Below are 20314 nucleotides of genomic sequence, written 5' to 3'. Positions count from 1 at the left end.
GAATGACTGACAGATATCAATTCTGTTAATATCCTTATCTGAATGACACCCAAAAAGATATGAATGAATCTCACTGGTTATTAATTGTATTTAATTTACATCAGTGCTATTTTTAAGTATGATATAATCCATGCGTGGATGAATATTGTTTTCTAAGTAAATATTAATTAGAAAATTATAAATATATATGATTTAACAAAGGAGATGAGCTATAAGTTATATATTTCATGACTTTATATATGATATAATATAACAGATTAATAATCTGATAGATATAAATGAAACTTGCAAATTGCAAAACTAAGAGAAACAACAGTTTAGACTGAATGAAGAAGAAGAAAAGAGTGAAAACAGCACAGAGAAATGATCAATGTGGAGGGCAAAATGTAATGACATAGCGAGGTGCCACACAAGTCTTGAGGACTGATGAATCATCAAAAGCATAGCTATAAGCATTAGGGCAAACGGTCTTGAAGAGACGAGCAAACACAGTTGGCTTGCATCTTCCAGCAAACTCACCAGTGCAGCAATACCTATCTGACTTTGCTGCCAAACAAGCACTCTTGCACCCCACAACCTTCCCATTTCTCTCCACAACCAAAGCTGAAGGGCAATAAACGTTCAAGTTAGCTTCACAGCCAGCAACACCACAACCTGCACCACTACCACTCACTGGCTTCATTGACACTGGAAGGTTAAACCCATCAGCCAAACTAACATCATAGAAATGCAACGCTGATTTTGAGGTTCCAAGGGTCATTTCTACTAGGGTTGCAGGAGGGACTCCACCGATACCATTGCATTGCAATAGCCCTCCACAATCTCCTGTTTGACAATAACCTTTGCCTGTTTGTTGGTCGAAGTAACACCCTTGTCTGCCCCAGATTCTCCCTGACCAACCTTCAGGGACTTGGACAACAACCTCTTCGCCGCTTCCAAGATAAAACCCGCCATGTTTTGGTGAAGGGTGTCCTCCATTGCCGAGAATTGCGGGCCATACACTTTCTTTGCAGTTGTTCGCCACTATGAGTTCTGTTCCATCTGTTTCACATGACACCATAAATTATTCAGAGTAAAACTATTATAAGCATTAATACCACAAATGAAGACTACAAACATTTAACATTCAAGGGAATAGCTAATCATGAAGACAAAAAATGATGTGAAAAGCTTTATGCATGGATTGTGAGAGGGAAGAAAATCAGAACCTGTGTCGGAGATGGAGACTAGAATGCAGAAGAAAAGGAAGTAATGTGAGGAAGAAAGCATTGAGTTTAGGAAAGTGGAACCGTTTCTGCTCCTTCCTTGTTCAACTGTGTTGTGTTTCATTTCATGGTGCTGCTGAGAAGGAAAAAAAGCTATGTGGAGGTTCCTTGTTTTTAGCCATTTTCTAATCATGTTTGAAAACTGTTTCCCACCACTTTCACCTCTTATTCTCCCTTGAGAATTAATATTTGTTAAAGAAAAATTAAGCAGAGATTTTTAATTAGATGTGAAAAAGAAAATTATGTTAGTAGTTTATTTCCACAAAACCATGAAGATAACTAAAATCTTGTTTTTAAATACCGGTTAATCAAAATGACTACAATTGGATATTTATATTCTTTCTCATGCCAAAAATAATACATTTACTTAACTCAATGGATATATCTAACCTAATTCACTAATCAAATACATCTAAACTAGTTAGAATATGTATAAAGAAATTGAGAAAAATATCTTTTACTAATGTTATATATATATATATATATATATATATGGGTTTGCTAATTTACTTAAATTTTTTTTTAGTTGGTATATATATATATATATATATATATATATATATATATATATATATATATATATATATATATATATATATATATATATATATATATATATATATATATATATATATATATATATATATATATATATATATATATATATATATATATATATATATGGGTTTTGCTAATTTACTTAAATTCTTTTTTTAGTTGGTACATTTTAACAAAGAGAAACATACTTTAAACTCAAAGGTATTTTAATAATTTTAATATTTAATTTAAAATAAAAAAAAATAAAAGTTAGTAGGAAAACTAGGTCTAGATATTATGATGATTCAAAATCAGAAGAATTTAACTCTTCCAAGCTTAAGGAAAAAGAAAAATAATAAATTTAGAAAAAAAGAACTATTTGTTATCGAACCAGTTCGCCTGTCTAGAAAAAATAATAATAAAATTTTTAAGTATAAAACGATGGGTCTTTTATTAATTCATAAGAATAAACACAAAATTGATAAAAAAAATACTTAGAAAAAATTCATGTTAATAATAAATATTTTGATAAATACATTATAAGAATAAAAGATCAAAAGATAACAGAAAATAAAGAAAAAGAGAATTTTAATTTACTTTTCCTAAAAACATTTTATCTGCTAGATGTTGAGAATTAGAATTTGTTTAGATCCAAATAATATAAATAGTATGCATAGAAACACAATATTTTATAATGAAAATAAAGTCTAAAATTGTTTTAAAGTTTTGACTAAAAAAAGAAATGAGAAAGAGAAAAAAAAACTAATGAATTTAAAAACTTTTTTACAATGACTTAATAACTACCTTTTATTTTTTTATTTAAAAAATAACCCTAAACCCTATACCATAAACCCTAAACGCTAAACCCTACCTAAACCCTATCATCCATGATTGATGTCACATAGTTATTTATCATCCATGATTGTTGTCACATAGTTATTTACCATTCATGATTGCTGCCTAGTTATTAAGTTAATAACTAACTTTTATTTTTTTCATTTTAAATTAAATATTAAAATTATTAAAATACCCTTGGATTTTGAACGAAGATTCTTTTATCCATTAAAACTTGATATACTTTACTAAAATGTATTAACTAAAAAATCTTACTTAAATTAACAAACCCCATATATATATATATATAATTATATATATATATATATAATTATATATATATATATATTTAATTATCAACACAATTATTATTAACATTGTAGGTTTTTTAATGTTTATTCTGATTATCATTATTATTATTTATGTCTCATTGTTAATGTAATTGCAATGTTTAATAATACTACATTATATTAATATACATATATTATGTAAATATACATATATGATAGAGAGTTTTTAACTAATTTATCTTGAAACTAGAAATTTGATTTAACTTTTTTTTTAAACCAACAACTAAAATGATCGTGTTTTTGTTATTTAGTAATTGATTTAAACGTTTTTCCTTGAATTGATTAGTTTATGGACATCTGCATGGTAAATTGTGCAGTTTTTATGTTATCTATCTTAAAAAAAAATATTGATTTGTACTTAATGTAAGAGTAATTGCTTTTTCAAAAAAGATACTTAAAATTTAAACTCTAAAATAATATAAAAACAGGAGACAAGATTCCGGAGGAGAGGATCGGCACGAATATCGGTTTTCTCATTCTTTGTGGCAAAACAAACCGGTCCGGGTAGGTACCTTTTACCGCCGAAACCGGATCTATTTCAAGCGAAGCCAACTCAACCGGATCCCTCTCTCTATGCCCTAACCGGTCTGTCCGGTCACATTTCCACGGTTCTTTTCTCTTCTCACTTTTGGAGTCGGTTCATTCTCTCTTCCTATTCCCCTCTTCTCCTCCAATAATTAAAAAAAAGCAATTCATCAAACCGGGTATGCATTTTTTTCCCACTATCTCTATTTGGTTCTTCAATTTCCGTTTTTTTTTTCATCTAAACCAGACCCAGAAGCGTTAAGGAATTGATTTTGAAAAGGATTGCATCTTCGTTACAATTTGGCTCTGTGGAAAGTAAACACCGATTTCGGTCATGAGAAAGTGGTTGTTTTTGTTGCATCACACTAATAGGGCTGTTATGTTATTATTAATCTCTGAAATGGTGGCTGTGATTATAGGGAAAAATGGGTTCGAATCTGGAACCGGTGCCAATTACATCCCAGAAACATGACCCGGCATGGAAACATGTTCAGATGTTTAAGAATGGGGACAAGGTGCAACTGAAGTGCATATATTGTCTGAAGATGTTCAAGGGTGGTGGGATTCATAGGATTAAGGAACACCTTGCTTGCCAGAAAGGGAATGCATCCACTTGCAGCCGTGTCCCCCATGATGTCAGGGTTCACATGCAGCAGAGTTTGGATGGGGTTGTGGTGAAGAAGAGGAGGAAGCAGAAGATCGAGGAGGAGATTATGAATGTTAATCCTTTGACCACTGTTGTGAACTCGCTTCCTAATAATAACCAGGTTGATGTCAGTCAGGGGGTGCTTGCCATTGGAGTGGACCACAATTCAAGTTTTGTAGTGAATCCTGGAGAAGGAATGAGTAAGAATATGGAAAGGAGGAAGAAGATGAGAGCTAGTAAGAATCCTGCAGCAATTTATGCAAACTCGGAGGGTGTTGTTGCTGTGGAGAAGAACGGACTGTTTCCCAAAAGAGGGGACAATCACATTCATATGGCGATTGGTAGGTTTTTGTATGACATTGGTGCACCTTTTGATGCTGTGAACTCAGTCTATTTTCATGAAATGGTTGATGCAATTGCTTCAAGGGGTGCGGGTTTCGAACGGCCCTCGCATCATGAACTTCGGGGTTGGATCCTGAAGAACTCTGTGGAGGAAGTGAAGAATGATATAGATAGATGCAAGATGACTTGGGGGAGGACTGGCTGTTCCATTTTGGTTGATCAATGGACAACAGAATCTGGGAGAGTACTGATGAGCTTTTTGGCTTATTGTCCTGAAGGCATTGTCTTTTTGAAATCTTTGGATGCAACTGAGATTTCAACTTCTGCAGATTTTCTGTATGACATGATAAAACAAGTGGTAGATGAAGTTGGAGTCGGGCAAGTGCTGCAAGTGATTACGTCTGGTGAAGAACAATACGCTATTGCTGGTAGACGGCTGACAGACACCTTTCCCACCCTTTATTGGAGCCCTTCTGCTGCTCGTTGCATTGATTTCATTCTTGAAGATTTTGGAAACCTTGAGTGGATTAGTGCAGTGATTGAACAAGCTAAATCAGTAACAAGATTTGTGTACAATTACAGTGCAATTTTAGTTATGGTTAAAAGGTATACCTTAGGGAATGATATTGTGGATCCATCTTTTTCACAATTTGCAACAAACTTTACCACATTGAAACGGATGGTTGATCTTAAACACAATTTACAGGCCTTGGTGACTTCTCAGGAGTGGGCAGACTGCCCATATTCGAAGAAATCAGCAGGGCTTGAAATGTTAGATTGCCTAAGCAGTCAAACATTTTGGTCCTCGTGTGACATGATTGTTCGTCTAACAACCCCTCTCTTAAAAGTTCTGAGAATAGCTAGTAGTGAGATGAGACCTGCAATGGGATACATTTATGCTGGAATGTACCGGGCAAAAGAAGCAATTAAAAAGGCACTTGGTAAGAGGGAGGAGTATATGGTGTACTGGAATATTATACATCATAGATGGGAAAGGCTGTGGCATCATCCTCTTCATTCTGCTGGATTCTACCTTAATCCAAAGTTCTTTTATAGTATTCAAGGAGATATACACAGTCAGATTGTCTCAGGAATGTTTGACTGCATAGAGAGATTGGTACCTGATACAAGAATCCAAGATAAAATTATCAAAGAGATAAACTTGTACAAGTCTGCTGCGGGGGACTTTGGGAGAAAGATGGCAGTTAGAGCAAGAGATAATCTGCTTCCTTGTAAGAGTACTATACACATATGTTATATTTTGATTCAACTTTTCTAAGTTTAAGTAACTTAATTGAAAAATGAATTAGAACCTATTCAAGTGTGAAAACAGTAGTAGTACAAGAACGCTGATGTCCAAACTGATAAGATGGAAGACAACAAAATTTAAATTTGTGTCAAGGCTTTATGCTTTGGCATGATGACCAATGCTGTAGAAGTTGAAGTTTGTCTGAAAATTCTCCACAAACTACTTGTAGTTTAAGAAACACTGCCAGCGTAGTTCTTTTGAAATATTTCTCTGATGAAATGTTTCTGGAGTTTGACTGTTGGATTCTATTTGACTTATATGCTTGATAATTTAAATTTTCTGTACACAAGACTTAGATATGCTATTTTTCTAGCTGAATGGTGGTCAACATATGGAGGAGGCTGCCCAAACTTATCACGGTTAGCAATTCGTATTCTCAGCCAAACATCCAGTGTGATGTCCTGGAAGAGAAACCATATTCCTTTTGAACAAATAGTCAACACAAGGAATTACATAGAGCGCCAACACCTTACCGATCTTGTCTTTGTTCACTGCAATTTACGATTAAGACAAATGTGAGCTTAAACTGTTGTACATTGAATATTGATAGTTTGTTTTAATGCAGTTGCCAATTGAAGAGAATTATTATTCTGTTTAACTTTTCTTTCAGGTTTGTGAGCAAAGACCATGATTTTAGTGACCCCTTATCATTTGACAGCATTAGTTCTGTTGATGAGTGGATTAGGCCAAGGGATTTATACACAGACGAGTATGGGAACTCAGATCGGATGGCACTGGATCCATCTTCAGTTAACACTATGCTTTTAAGGCCTTTAAATGATGAAGCTGAAGAATTGGGTGAAGGTAAACTACATGTGCTTAGGATCTGTTTGGACAAATCTCTCATTAAACACTTCTAGTAAAGTAAAATAAGAAGAAACAATTAAATCAACCTATCTGTGAATAGTTTGTAGCTTATAAAGAATTTAACTTCATTTTGTTATTTTTATTTCCTAAAGTATTATAAAGTATTGTGCGGTAGAAAGTTATATTAACGAACATGTTTTCAACTGATTGTAGGGTTTGATGATGATGAAATTTTCAGTTGTGGGAAAGATAGCGAGGATGAAAACACTGTTGAAAAGTTGGTAAATCAATAGCAAATGATCAGAGAGAATAACCATGGATTTGTTTGTTGATTAGTGCTAATAGCTTCCCACATTATTGCCTAATTCAGAAAAGGTGTTTCCATTGTTTCCAAGTTTTTGTTTGTAGAAATTACTGTTGGAAGAAGATGGAAGGAGATTGAGGAGGTGCTCGATGAACAAACATACATATATATATATATATATATATATATATATATATATATATATATATATATATATATATATATATGAATTGACATGATTTGCAATGTTCTTGTACAGTAGTTAGTTCCATTACATCTCCTGTATTTAATAGTTTTGCTGTTTTTCTTGCACTTCTAGAGTGTATAGCTATTGCAAACTGAAGTAAATGAAAAGGAAATCGACCGTTAGAATCTGCAGTTTTCATTTTTGGCTAAGATTTGCCTTTTATGAATTACTGTAATACATTATCACAATTAAACAAGCTCGTGAGTATTTTCACTTGAATAATTTCTTACTCACATACTAGGTTTATGTTTTAATTTATTTTGAGTAAATTAGCATCTTAAAAGTGAAAATAATACTTTTTATTTTACCCTTATGTAACATCCTCCCCAAAAATATAGTGCAAAGCCATATAATAGGAACATGACATTCATAATACTGCAGATCAGTTTTTACAAAGGATAGAACGTACGGTTATGGCCGAACGGCCTTACAAAAATAGCAAGGGATTAAAACTGTACAGATATACAATCATAGACCGAACGGTTTACAAAACACTTATATCGAACGATCCTCTAAAATAAGAAAACAGCATATGGCCGAACGGATTCTACTGTTCGACCTTAACATCTACCTCCACCAAATTTTCTTCTTCCAGCGCTTCTTCCAGCAACGCTTCTCCTCCTGCTCACATCCACACGGATGATCATTGCAACAGAAGGACACACACCGAACGTACAAAAACAAACAAGACAGGAAATAGGGTAAGCTTATGTAATTTAATTCAATTATCAACTTATATCGCACTCAATCAATTTACACAAGATAACTCATTCACTCTTTCATGCAAAGCCTAATACTAGACTCTGACTGTCCGGACTGTATGAATTCTGTGTAGCTACGACGTTCGTGCACCCGGGTGATGTAGTAACTGGGATACCCTCAACAGTTGCCACCCGAGGTTAGTCCGTTCTGTCCAAATTAACCATAAGGACTAAGACCTCCTGCCATTCTCACACATGACTTACCCTTTTCTATGTGAGAAACGAGTAATCACGAATATCAGGATGAACCGCCAGCTTAGCATGCCCATATTCATACTTTACAAATTCCAATATACATTCATGAGATATTCCTCCCCGGAATACTCGTTCATAACCAAAGTCATTTCATCTATATCATATTCCATCATCTTTCATTATTAAGACCTCAACGGAATCAATTTGATTAAAGATCTCTTAGGATACCAAATGCCGAATGTTAAACTTCAATCCCGAATGAGGCCGAACGCTTGGAGTGAGACTGAAAGGTCTCTAGTTCCAAAACATATCAAAATCGAGAGATTGAATATCGGGTTTGAGAAAGAGACTGATTACAATAATATTTCTCAAGGACTAATAGAACTAAATGTTATTTACAAGGTGACCCAATTGAATGAACTAACTCACGAGAGTTTAGATCGAACGCCAATAAGCCTAGGCTGAGTACTAAGACTCTAGGCCGAAACCAATTGAGACAGACACTGTAGGACCTCAAATAATAGTACTTAACGGAATCCTGTGAAGAAACCGAACATCAATATATACTTAGCTTTTGAATGAGTTAAACATCAAGAAAATCAGAATGTCAGTCGAAGATCGAGCACCGTAAAGAGTGAATCCTATTGAGTTTGGACGAATGTTCTTATTATCAAGATAGATTTTAGAAAGGAGAATGAGCGCGTGGTGTAAGACTGAGCACTACTTAGTACGAGCGCTTGGTATAAGACCGAGCACTACTTAGTATGAGCGCTTGGTATAAGACCGAACACTACTTAGTATTATAGAAATAGGGCTTGATAAATATAAGATACCTTTTAAGTAGTGTTCAAAACGAACAATATATATATATATATATATATATATATATATATATATATATATATATATATATATATATATATATAAAAGTACATATAGATATACTTAAATTTATAACAGAATACCAAGGAACGAATATCCTTGATTGAATGATTATATACAAATATTAATAAACGACGACGCTCGTTTCTCAACTGGAATTCCATCCAAATGAAAGGATCCAGTTCCAACCGAGTCCACAAGAAAACCGAATGGTCAATGACTTTCAGTGACGAACATCAATTTTTACATAGAAATACAGACTTAGAATTCATACTCTCATTAATACATTCCTCAGCATTTATTTTCATACGTTCATACAGTCAAAACATAGAAATCATCATATTCATTCAGCAACTCAACGAACATGCATCCATTCAAGACGAACATAAAACGAACATTCAATCAGATTATATAAGCTTCCCTTACCTCTAATGTGACCGAACGCTTCCAGATATGGTATATGGTTCACCTCTATACGTTCTTCTACCCTCAACGCTCAACAATTTCCAAATTAAACCAAGTGAAACCAGAACTTGGTTTGCATATCCAGGAAAACGCACGACTGAGTGAAGAGAAGAACTTACCAGCTCAGCTTCACAAACCGATCGGTTCAATCGAAAGCCCTTGACACCGAAAGAGTGGAAATGGTGCCTGAGTGATGATCGGAGAAAGGAGTGGTTACGATTTCTTAAAGAGAAGGAAGAGATTTTAGAGAGAAGGAGGAGATTTCAGAAGGTTGAAGATGGATGGTGCATGCAGAGAATGGCGTAAACTTTTGAAACTCAGTTTTACTTCTACCAACAAAAATCGAACGTCCAATTCCTTGCAGCCACCTGTTTTCCACTTTCTGAAATTCTAACTCTCTTCTCGACACTTGGCTTCCACTAAAAAGGGTTTTTGAATGCGTTTTAATGAAATCTGATACCTTATTTTTAAATACTTTATTAAATGAAATAATTTAATATAATTTATACTATAATTTTAATAAGTTATGTTAAAAAATGTGATTTTGGATAAGATTGATGATTATTTATCAGTAAGTTAATGATGCATTATAATATCTGTGATGTATACTTTAATATAAAAATTATACAATTATAATAATGTGTAATTTTCATTTTTTTACTTTGAGAATAAAGTATTTATTATTTTTTCTGATAAATTGTCAAATAATAAATAATTCAAGTTTCATATATAAATAAAATAAAAATTAAATTCGTTTCCGGATCATAAGTACTTAATAAAACTTCTCACTTTTAATGTTCGGATAATTGTTTTTCATAAATATTTTTATAAATTATTTTTATAAAAAAAATTAAGTTATACCCGAATTAAAAATAATTTTAATAACGTTAGTATGGTTATCAAATATTTTTTAATAAACAAACTATTTCTATAAAAAGAAGAAGAGTAATTAATACGAGAATACATTAAAAATAATAATTAATAACATATTAAAAGGCAAAGGTTATAATTTGTTAAAAAAAGTTAAAATTATCGCTATAATAGAAAAAGCAATTTTTAATTTATAAATAAATTATTAATTTATTATTAAACTTATTTAATCTTTATTCTAAATTATTTTTCTAAGAAGTGTTGGAAGTTTAGTCTTAACGAATAAACAAACAAATTTCATTCAATACAGAAATTTAAATTAAAAATCTCACGTTAATTTAGAGGAAAAATAAAAAGACAATTATTCTAGTCAATAGTCAGAGAAGAGAATCTTGACCCTTTAATTCCAACTATTGCAAATTGGTTATTATATGGTTTCTTTTGTCCTTTACCGGCCACCGGAAAGTGAAAGAGACGACGCCACGTCATCACCCACCGACGACCACGGCGAATACGAATGTAACTCCTCGTAGTAGCCACCACCACCATCTTCTTTTTTCCCGTAAACCACCGGCGGAGGCGGCGCCACCTCCCTCTCCAAATACCTCACCACCTGCCTCATGCTGGGCCTCTTCTCTGGTGCCTCCGCGGAACAGTACAACCCCACTTTAATCACTACCAAAACTTCCACCTCATCAAACGCCCCACCCAACCTGGGGTCCACCACCGCCAGCGGCGCCCCCATGCGCCACCGCTCCCAGACCCAGTCCACCAGCACCAGCTCCTCCGGCAATGCCTTCACCTCAATGGGCCTCCTCCCGCACACCACCTCCAACAACAACGCTCCGAAAGCGTAAACATCAGAACTGGTGGTGGGTTTCCCCGTTCGTGTGAGTTCAGGTGCAAGGTACCCCATCGTTCCCACCACACGTGTGGTGCTAGGCTTGGCACCATGCTCGTAAAGCTTGGCCAACCCAAAATCCCCCAACCTCCCATTCATGTCACTATCCAACAAAACGTTCCCCGCTTTGACGTCTCTGTGAATCACCGTTTGTTCCCACTCCTCATGCAAATACACCAACCCCAAACCCACTCCCTTTATTATCTTAAACCTTTCCTCCCACGTTAGTATTTTCCTCGGTTGACCGAACAAGTATCTGTCCAAGCTTCCATTTCTCATGAAATCGTACACAAGTAAAAGGTCGTTTTGTTTCCGACACCAACCTAGTAGCTGTACCAGGTTTCTGTGTCGGAGTCTTCCTATGGTTGATACTTCTGACACAAACTCCTGCATACGTTGTTTCGATTCTTGCGAGATTCGCTTCACGGCGATTTCCATGTGGGACTTCGGGAGAACCCCTTTGTAGACGCGACCGGACCCTCCGAACCCCAGGAAGTTCTTGTCTTTGAAACCCTTCGTAGCTTTGTGTAGCTCTTTGTATGGGAATCTGTGTGGCCCAACAACGTCCCTCTCCCAAGCTTCGATTACTTCGGTGTTCTTCATTCTTCTGAATAGGTAACACGCCAGAGAAATTGTGGCGAGTGTTAGAACCAATAAAAGGGAGAGTCCTAATTTTAAGCGCTTTTGAGTTTTGTTGGAGGCAGAGAGAGATGGGAGCTTGTGCAGTGAGAGGGTTTTGGCCTCTCCGTTTATTTTGAAGCTCCAACCCAAAATATAGTGTGTGCTTGCGAGTAACCCTGTCGAAGAAGAGAACCCCACGTACATGGAATCTTGGAGAATTGGTGACAGATCTACTTTGTATTTTAAAATTGGGGAAGTGGGTTTGGAGGAAGTTGGGGAGAGTCTAACCTCCAATTGGTTCGTTGATGAATCATAATCAACCCATGCTTGTGTCACTTTACCACTCTTCAAACTCAGGTTTTGCTTATTGGTTGAATCCTCAGGGAAAAACGCAGCTTCAACGGATTTGTTGGATACCATGTTGTTGAGGTTGACACCAACATGGTTGTCATTGATGTCCTCGAACTCGAAGTCTTGGACGGTATCGAACTCCACTGCGAAAAGGTGGTTTGAGAAATTCCCCAATTCTTTTGGGTTGAGGAGGCCCAAATACTGACTCGGGTATGCATCCGATAGCGACCTGGAGCGCGAAATGGTGAAGGCAAAACCGTGGCCACCGAGTTTTGGGTACTGAGGGATGATTGCAAACGCAAAAGCAGTGGAAAAGGAAAAAAGTTTTGGGTCGGTGGAAGAGCTTTTGTTGTTGTGCTTGAACTGAATTGGGGTTGGATAAAACGCGTGCCCAATTACTCTCTGAGTGTTGTTTGTTAAACGAAGCAAGCCCTTGTGCTCAATCACTGCTCCTCCGTTTAAGGCGATGTTGGTGGCAGAAGCACCATCAAATCCGTTGAAGAAAAACTCTTGACACTTTGCAGTGTTTGTGACCAGAAGAAGGGTCAAAACACAGAGAGGAAGCACAGGCAGAAATGTTCTGGTTTTGGCCATCACGAGGCAGAGCAACCAAAATAACTGTACACACATGTTACATACTTCATATTGTTTGTATAACTCATTAAGTAAACTCAAATTAATAGTGCGTTCTGCTGTGATGTTCTATTCAAGAGTGTGTGGATTGTAAACTGAAACGTGGTTATTACTTGTTTGATTGATTTCTCTCACATGTTTGGTGTTTACCACAGATTGTGACTTAACACAGCTTTACCATTTTGAATATCATCATCGCCCACTTCCACTTCATTTTTTTTTTCTGTATCAGCTTTATGCAATTTATTTTATGTGTTGCCATCTCCTCTTATGGTCCCTTTCCCATAAAATGTGTTATCCACCATGAATTTGTTAATAAGTAGTCTAGCTGAACGTGGATAGCATGTGAATATTTGTTGTCAATTGTTTTGCTTTACAACTTCCATGGATCAGAACTTTATCTCTTGGTTTCCTTAATTTTTAAATTATAGTTGTATTGAATAATATAAAAGAAAGTTGGTTAGCTTAATATCATGATTTATAATTTGATATGCAAGAGTTTGATTCTGGATTATATATGTTTCAGAATATTAGATATAATTAAACATGGAGCATCTCCAACTCAGCAAAGAAAGCTGTCATTTTCCGGGGCTTGTCTTCTGGTGTAAGCGACACCATGAAAGTCAGAACATGCAGGTAACATAACAAAATAATAGAGTGTACTTAGGTTTGGCTTTACACCAATTTTACTTGTTTGCCAATTTGGGAAACCGACTTATAGGTGATATATCTGTGGGTTGGAGTTGAAGTACAAACAGGTCAACATTGGTATGGGAATTACATGTTCTTTCAAAAGGTTTGTGATTATCAAATTTAAATGGAATTACTCATTTATGAAGGTGAAGTTGTGTTCTGATTTAGATTTCAATAATTAATTTTTTATTATGGTATTTTTAATATGGATAATAAGTATCTTTGACGAAAAGTAATCCTATTCAAATAAAATAATTTTGAGTAATGAAATTATTTTTTTGGAGTATTTAGTACAATTGTATATCCAAAAGATTTGAACAATTCTGGACAAGATAATTTATGCATTTTCCAGATTAATTAGTTTATAAGCTTAAGATATTATAAATCATATTTTATCTTTTAAGGTATACTTTTCACTTTAAAAAGTCAGATGTTTTGAATTTATCTGGTACAGAAAAGATATATAACACAAATTTGAACTAAAAGTTGAAAAAAACTAATTTCTGGGTTTTTTTTTAAGTTGATTTAATTCAAATCAATCAAATTTAATTCTAATAATCAAATTATACCAAAATGTACATTTTTTTATGAATTAACTTATAGAGTAAACTCATATTACTTGTTTTATAAAGATGTGTGTTGGTAAAGTTACAGTAGCATGTAATTATGAAAAGCATCTTTTAATGTGTACTGGACCAATCCAAATTCCTACCCAGATATAGTTGTGTCAAATTGCACGTCTTGTCTATTCGTGGCAAATTTGACTACCTCCACTCAAATTTTAGTGCTTGCTCTAATGCTCCTTCACGTCATAAATGAAATAGAGAAAGAGTAAAACTAAAAAATGGAGAATAAAAATAAAATTGTTAAAAATTGTCTCTCACTTATGCAAATGAGTAAAAATTAATAAATAATGAAAATATTCGTACATTAATTAAAAATTAGTTTAAACCTAATTATTTATTTTATTATTTTCTCTTATCATTAAAATATATATTATTTTTCAATTTATCATGTATAATGTGATTGAACCTTTTAAACAAAAAATGAAGAAAAAATATATCAATCACCCCTCCTTGTTACATGCCAATTGAAGGGAAGGAGAGATTTTCCTTTCATGAATCCCGAAAATACCGTTTTGTTTCACATTTCTCATCCCAAACAAAAAGTGAATACTTCAATAAAAAATGTCTACCTTTTCCATTTCTTTTTCCTCTAATTGCATAGACACAAATAATGAGAAAGTCACACATCACTAGTGCTCCTCACTATTCTCTGGCTCTTGGAAAAGCTGTCTCATCTAGCTAATCCATATAGCCTAGCCCCCACCCTACTCATTTATGCATGCAATTTCTTGATGTTGCTTTGTGACAACTTAGAATTTATACCTTTTCAGATATTTCCTCACCATTTGTACAAGAGAAAAACATTAGAGTTTGATTATATTATAACAGAATTATCAATTAATTGTATATGAAAAACATTATAAAACCATCATTATATAGGTTTCTCAAACAACAAAGTCTTGTTCCTATTCAAGACTATCTCCTCCTATTCTCCTTTAGAGGAATGATATTAAGACATCTCTTCCTTTTACAAGTATAGCTAACACATTATTTTTCTTCTGTTCTTTTTTTCATATCCTACTATGCCCACTTTTGTATTTACATTTTTCTCTCATTCTCGTAAGTAATAGGATTTTGGGTGTCAAACAGTTATTTTGTAAATTTAGTATCCACAATTTATTTGTTTGCACGTGGACCTTGTTAGCATAGAGAGATGTATGTAGGTGAATGTGCTTGACCTGTGAATAGTATTTACACAGATCAGACCCTTTTTTTTCTGCTTTGATTCTTTGACTTCAAAATTCAAAGTAATATAGTAGAAAGATGCTTGATTTTTTCATGAGCTTGATGTCCTCTTATTAATTTCCTCACCCGACTAATTTTTTAGAATTTTGTTTAAAAGGGTTTTTTTCTTGAAGGACAAAATTTACAGCACTCTCATTGCCTTTGTTATATACTTCTGCATCAACTGTGCTCATTTTTCGAACGATTCTTTTCAGCAGTGTCAATATTTTTCCAAACTTAATCACTTTCTGGAAACGATGTTTGGTATTCATGATCAAGGTGCTTTATATTTGAAGGGTATGCAAGAAATAATATATATCAATGTTTTTTTTTTTTCCTTTGAATGTTGAAATTGTTAATGTTTATGATTTGTGATGTTTTTTTAACAGTTTATTATCTAAACTCGATCTCTCTCCAAGTTTTTCAAAGCCTCAGCACTTCGAAAACGAAGCTATAGTGGCTAGATATGAATGCACGTCAGACAAAAATAAAAATAAAAATCAAGTATATATGACAAAAGGAAAAGGCACCAGATTCATTAAGTGCAAACTGTAACCCAAAATTATAGAGAGGAGTCCAATAAGAAACATATAGTAAAATTATTTCAAACTTAGCATCTTCTCTTTGCACACAACACATTGAGAATGCTAAGAATGTAATACACAAGTGCCATCACAAGTTCTAGCACTTGGACCATTGAACCAGTACAACCATCAGTGACAGAAATATTTACTTGCCGGGTTGCTTTGCCTGCACAAACAATGCAAGAAGAATTTCAGATCAAAGTGAGATTTGAAGATTGAGCCTAACATTATTGTTGCAAGTTGAAGGAAGATTAAGCTTGATGCAAACCTGCAATCATGTATGTCGGTAAGTCTATTTGAAGAAAGATCCACTCTTAATAGCATCTTCGTTAGCATTTCCAAGAGCAGCCTCATTCAAGTACTTGTCAGCCAATTGGACTCTCTTCACATTTTCTTGTTCTTGGACAAGCATGTTACCATACTGCAAGAGCTTGTCCAGACTCATCTTGGGCTGATCAAAGGTAGGAGGTCCTTCTTTTGAGTTCACAAGCTTCTTCCCAATACCATCAACACCAACACCAGAAACCCACTTCCTCACTTCATCATCATACACTCTGGCCCTCAGTGCACCAAAGAAATCTGCAGCACATGGGATGGTATATCATTAGTATTTGTTATCTTTCTCTTTCTTGTTCTAACTTGTTCTGTACAATATTTCAAAACAAGGGTGATATTATATATTGTGATTAATCAAAATGCTCCTTGGTTTTATCATCTTCAATGGAATCAAATTGTTCTTTCTTTAGCTCATCTTTTGTTCCATTTTTAAATACGAGTTTAATGACTAGGCATTCATGGTGTAAAACAGTTTTATACTATCAATTAATCAGCAATTGCATTTTATATGACTTTTAAAATAGTTATTATTACGAAGATTTAGCTCATACGATAGGTTTAGTGATTCGTTCAGTAACTAAAAAGTCATGTTTAGCATGATTTGACTTCTGATTAGTTAACTGTGTAACTGTGTAACATTGTTTATATATATTATGTTGTGTGATTTTAAAATGTCACTCACCAAATTCTTCTACCTTAGTGTTACAGTGTTTGGTTCGTAGTTCTTACCAATGGATTGGCCTGGGAAGGTGTCAACAAGCTTTGTAATGTCCTCTTCAGGAACACCATCGGTGCGGAAAATTCCCTTGCAAACACCAACGCGGTCATCCCTTGTTGGTGCCCAGTAGAACTTCTCCATACGCCCATCACGAATGAGAGGAGCATACAATGTTGAGAAATCGTTACCAGTGACAATGATGGGCACACGGGGGTTCTCTTCCTTGTTGTACATACCAGGAAGCTGCACATTTGTAGGGTTATCAGCTATGTTCATGAGAGTGGCATTCACCATCTGGTTGTTCACAGTGTATTGGGTGGTTCCACCAAGACGACCTGCTCCTGCATCAAGATCGTTGATGAACAGAGCACACATCTTTCCCTTGTTGATCAGATCTGCAGCTTCACGGTATCTCTGCCTGATCAATTTTGCTGGCTCTCCGGCATTTCCACTTTCCAACTCTCCAGCACTCATCATGATGGGGCTGTAATGGAATCACAATTGAAACAAATCAAATATAAACAATGTTTATGACCCTTCATTACAATTTAATTCAAAACTTTGATGAAGCATGAGTTTTGCAAGATATCAACACTTTCTACTCTATTTGAGTGAGGGATTTGTGAAAATGAATTTGAAGTGAAATGATTTATGCTTGGACATGTTTATTTTAAAGCATGTAAAATATCTAGAATAAGGTGGGTTCAACACAAAAGTTGCGTAAAGTCAAAATGAGTTTTGTACACAGAATTGATTCTTCTACGTGATACAGAACATGTGATTTTATATATAAAATTACTTTAGCTATATTTCAATGTGGTTCGGGAGATCATGAAGGGGATAGTTCTGCAAGAACTTACTTGATTCCCATCTTGGCAAAGACAAGCTCACATTGGAAAGATTTTCCTTGTCCCTTGCCTCCCCAGATACCAAGAATGAGAGGAACCTGCAAAAGGAATTGAAAAAAAAAACATGAATGGCATCACCTAATTTGACAAAAGTTCAAGTGCAATTTATGCAGAGAACATGTTTGGTGGCATGCCTTGATGTTGGGCAAGGTCATGAAGTTCTTGGTGATGTGAACAACAAGCTTGTCCAGAAAAGCAGGAGCAATGTAGAAACCATCCTCTATGTTGTCAAGCCTAAATTAAGCAGCACATATCATGATGGTAAGTTTGAGACAAAAACAGAAGGAAACGCTAAATTAACGGTTTAGAGATTATGTGAGCAAGTGCACTCACTGGCGGAGTCCAGTGCTAAGGTACTCGTAGGAGCTCATGACAGCATAGTGAGTTCCAGCCTCCATTGGAGCTTGGAAAAGAGGATCAACCATACCCTTCCCCCTTGTGATGTCTTGTTGGTCATCAGAGATATCGTAGGCCAGACCCCTCCATCTGTCCTTGTTGGTCTGCTTGGTCTGCTTGGTCTCCTCAATCTCTTTCTCAGAAGCAACAATTTTGAAGCTTCCATTCGTCACCTTGCTGTTAGGGACCCTTGAGGCAACAGCCTTCTTCAAGCTTGTGCCAAAGAAAGCTGAACTGGGAGCTGAAGCTCCTGCTCCAGATCCATTCAGGTTCAACTGCAATATCACATCACAGTAACTACTCTTCATACTCTCCTTACTAAAAAAATTCACTATTTCACAATCTCTTATCTATCAAATACGACGATTGGTTTAATTAAATTCTTGCTTTAATATTTATATATGAAAGTTCTACATTTTAGATCTTATATAATGTTTTTTCTGTTTCCATTTTGTAACTCTACATAAGCTTTTAATACATAAGCCTACAAAAAACTGATGCATGTGTATATAAATGATTAGTTGAAAATCTTTAATTTTGTAAGATTGTAATGTTATATCATACATAATGATGAGGCAAACATGCACATCAAACACCTTGATGCACCAGCTTAAAAGCAGCAATCATCTGAACTCGGCATGTTTGGAAATGACACACGGCTACGTGAGGTGAATAAACATGTGGATTGGAATATACGCATGTGAAAGCCTTCCCTGACACTCTTTTAAGTTACCCTTTTTTTATATTTGAACCTCAGCTATTTATCATTTGATCATTACCATTTCCTAAGGTAAAAGCCTTATATCAACGATAATTCAATAGGGGGAGAAACCATGATGCTAGTTCTTTTAATTAAAAGAAAAGTAGGGGAGTAAAAAGTAAGTGTAGTGAAGGGGGATGTGAAACTAAGATTAGATAAACATGCATGTGAAAGAAGACACAAAAAAGGCAACAGTGTAAGAAAGTAGAAAAAGTATCGTACAATAGCTCTGTTGACAGCTCCGACAGTGGAGACGGAGGCAGCCATGGAAGTGTTGTGTTTGGAATTGTGGAGAGAAAGGGTAAGGTTGTTCTTCGAGTGCAAATTCAGTGCTAGCTGGCTTATGATCAAAGGCTACGTGTGACTTATAGTAGTTGCTTGAGCACAAACGGATTGGTCACAGAAGCCTGACATCCACACATAGAAGATTGATAAGCTACCACGTGGCAACATACTGTTCCTGCAAGGTTTTTTGTCATTCTTAGTCCCAGATTTTGAGGTTGTTATTGCAGCTTTTTCTATCTCCACCAGAATTGAGGAGATTTGTTTGCCACACAAGTCTTGAAGGAGACTGATGTCGTTTATTCAAATTCAAGCATTGGTTACTGTCATTTCAATGCTCTTGAATCTTGATAACCAATCATAATGGTAATAATATCAGAATTTTCAAGTGCCATAATATTTGAGGTGGTCTTTTACTTACGTAAAGATGGTATTGATGACCCCACATGCTAGCCAATGAGTTCCATTTTCAGTTTTCATGGAATATATAAGTTGGTATTTTCAGGTGGAGAAAATATGAAGATGAATTATTATTGGTAGGACAGAAATTAAATTGGTGAGTCTCTTATAATTTCATGAAGGGGATTGAGCCCTATTACATCTATGGACTCTATGATGATAACATGCTGTTGTCTCTCTCCTTGTCTCTTCTACTTGTTGTGTGTGGCTAACATTCTTCATTTTTGCAATTAAAGGAAACTCACAACTTCACTAGTTTTTCTCCACTGATAAGCTTCGGAATAACAGAAAAGAAATTAAAAAAACACAAAAAAATAGATAATTACATCACTTCAAATAATTGATGTTTAATTATCTAAAAACCTTGTTTAGTATTTTCACTTTTGCGTCAAACAAACTGCATGTTTAAATAAGAGTATTTATAATTGACTTAATAAATAAACGATAATAACTTATTATTCTAATACTTTAATACATACCTTT

At 34.8% G+C, this 20314-nt stretch overlaps 4 protein-coding genes across 4 annotated transcripts; 1 reads left to right on the top strand and 3 right to left on the bottom strand.

Annotated features, from left to right (window-relative positions):
• Window positions 1-275: 275 nt before the first annotated feature.
• LOC108328846 (thaumatin-like protein) lies at window positions 276-1658 on the bottom strand. The gene is made up of 2 exons (XM_017562733.2): window positions 1209-1658; window positions 276-1041 (listed from the first exon to the last, which is right to left on the bottom strand). Exons 1-2 carry the CDS (start codon window positions 1396-1398, stop codon window positions 368-370), a joined length of 864 nt encoding a protein of 287 aa, XP_017418222.2. The 5' UTR covers window positions 1399-1658; the 3' UTR covers window positions 276-367.
• Window positions 1659-3488: 1830 nt separating this feature from the next.
• On the top strand, window positions 3489-7104 carry LOC108327008 (uncharacterized). The gene is made up of 5 exons (XM_017560659.2): window positions 3489-3690; window positions 3931-5731; window positions 6122-6323; window positions 6419-6612; window positions 6829-7104. Exons 2-5 carry the CDS (start codon window positions 3937-3939, stop codon window positions 6906-6908), a joined length of 2271 nt encoding a protein of 756 aa, XP_017416148.1. The 5' UTR covers window positions 3489-3690; window positions 3931-3936; the 3' UTR covers window positions 6909-7104.
• A 3510-nt stretch (window positions 7105-10614) lies between these two features.
• LOC108329065 (L-type lectin-domain containing receptor kinase S.4) lies at window positions 10615-13042 on the bottom strand. The gene has a single exon (XM_017563057.2). It carries the CDS (start codon window positions 12840-12842, stop codon window positions 10788-10790), a length of 2055 nt encoding a protein of 684 aa, XP_017418546.1. The 5' UTR covers window positions 12843-13042; the 3' UTR covers window positions 10615-10787.
• Window positions 13043-15897: 2855 nt separating this feature from the next.
• Window positions 15898-19471, bottom strand: LOC108329066 (ribulose bisphosphate carboxylase/oxygenase activase, chloroplastic). The gene is made up of 7 exons (XM_017563059.2): window positions 19313-19471; window positions 18268-18605; window positions 18069-18168; window positions 17887-17972; window positions 17038-17510; window positions 16241-16551; window positions 15898-16138 (listed from the first exon to the last, which is right to left on the bottom strand). Exons 1-6 carry the CDS (start codon window positions 19355-19357, stop codon window positions 16265-16267), a joined length of 1329 nt encoding a protein of 442 aa, XP_017418548.1. The 5' UTR covers window positions 19358-19471; the 3' UTR covers window positions 15898-16138; window positions 16241-16264.
• Window positions 19472-20314: the final 843 nt, after the last annotated feature.

The sequence above is a fragment of the Vigna angularis genome, chromosome 2 (genome assembly GCF_016808095.1).
Source record: "Vigna angularis cultivar LongXiaoDou No.4 chromosome 2, ASM1680809v1, whole genome shotgun sequence".
NCBI lineage: Eukaryota > Viridiplantae > Streptophyta > Magnoliopsida > Fabales > Fabaceae > Vigna > Vigna angularis.
This window is presented reverse-complemented; position numbering and strand designations above follow the sequence as displayed.

Bases quoted from the DNA above. Each gene is read 5' to 3' on its own strand.
- LOC108328846 (XM_017562733.2), bottom strand. From the start codon at position 1,398: ATGATTAGAAAATGGCTAAAAACAAGGAACCTCCACATAGCTTTTTTT. The intron at 1,042-1,208 runs GTTCTGATTTTC...CATGTGAAACAG, and splicing joins AGTCTCCATCTCCGACACAG to ATGGAACAGAACTCATAGTG.
- LOC108329065 (XM_017563057.2), bottom strand. From the start codon at position 12,842: ATGTGTGTACAGTTATTTTGGTTGCTCTGCCTCGTGATGGCCAAAACC.
- LOC108327008 (XM_017560659.2), top strand. From the start codon at position 3,937: ATGGGTTCGAATCTGGAACCGGTGCCAATTACATCCCAGAAACATGAC. The intron at 5,732-6,121 runs GTAAGAGTACTA...CTATTTTTCTAG, and splicing joins AAGAGATAATCTGCTTCCTT to CTGAATGGTGGTCAACATAT. The intron at 6,613-6,828 runs GTAAACTACATG...AACTGATTGTAG, and splicing joins AGCTGAAGAATTGGGTGAAG to GGTTTGATGATGATGAAATT.
- LOC108329066 (XM_017563059.2), bottom strand. From the start codon at position 19,357: ATGGCTGCCTCCGTCTCCACTGTCGGAGCTGTCAACAGAGCTATT. The intron at 18,606-19,312 runs GTACGATACTTT...GTGATATTGCAG, and splicing joins GAGCTGTCAACAGAGCTATT to TTGAACCTGAATGGATCTGG. The intron at 18,169-18,267 runs GTGAGTGCACTT...TGCTTAATTTAG, and splicing joins CTTAGCACTGGACTCCGCCA to GCTTGACAACATAGAGGATG.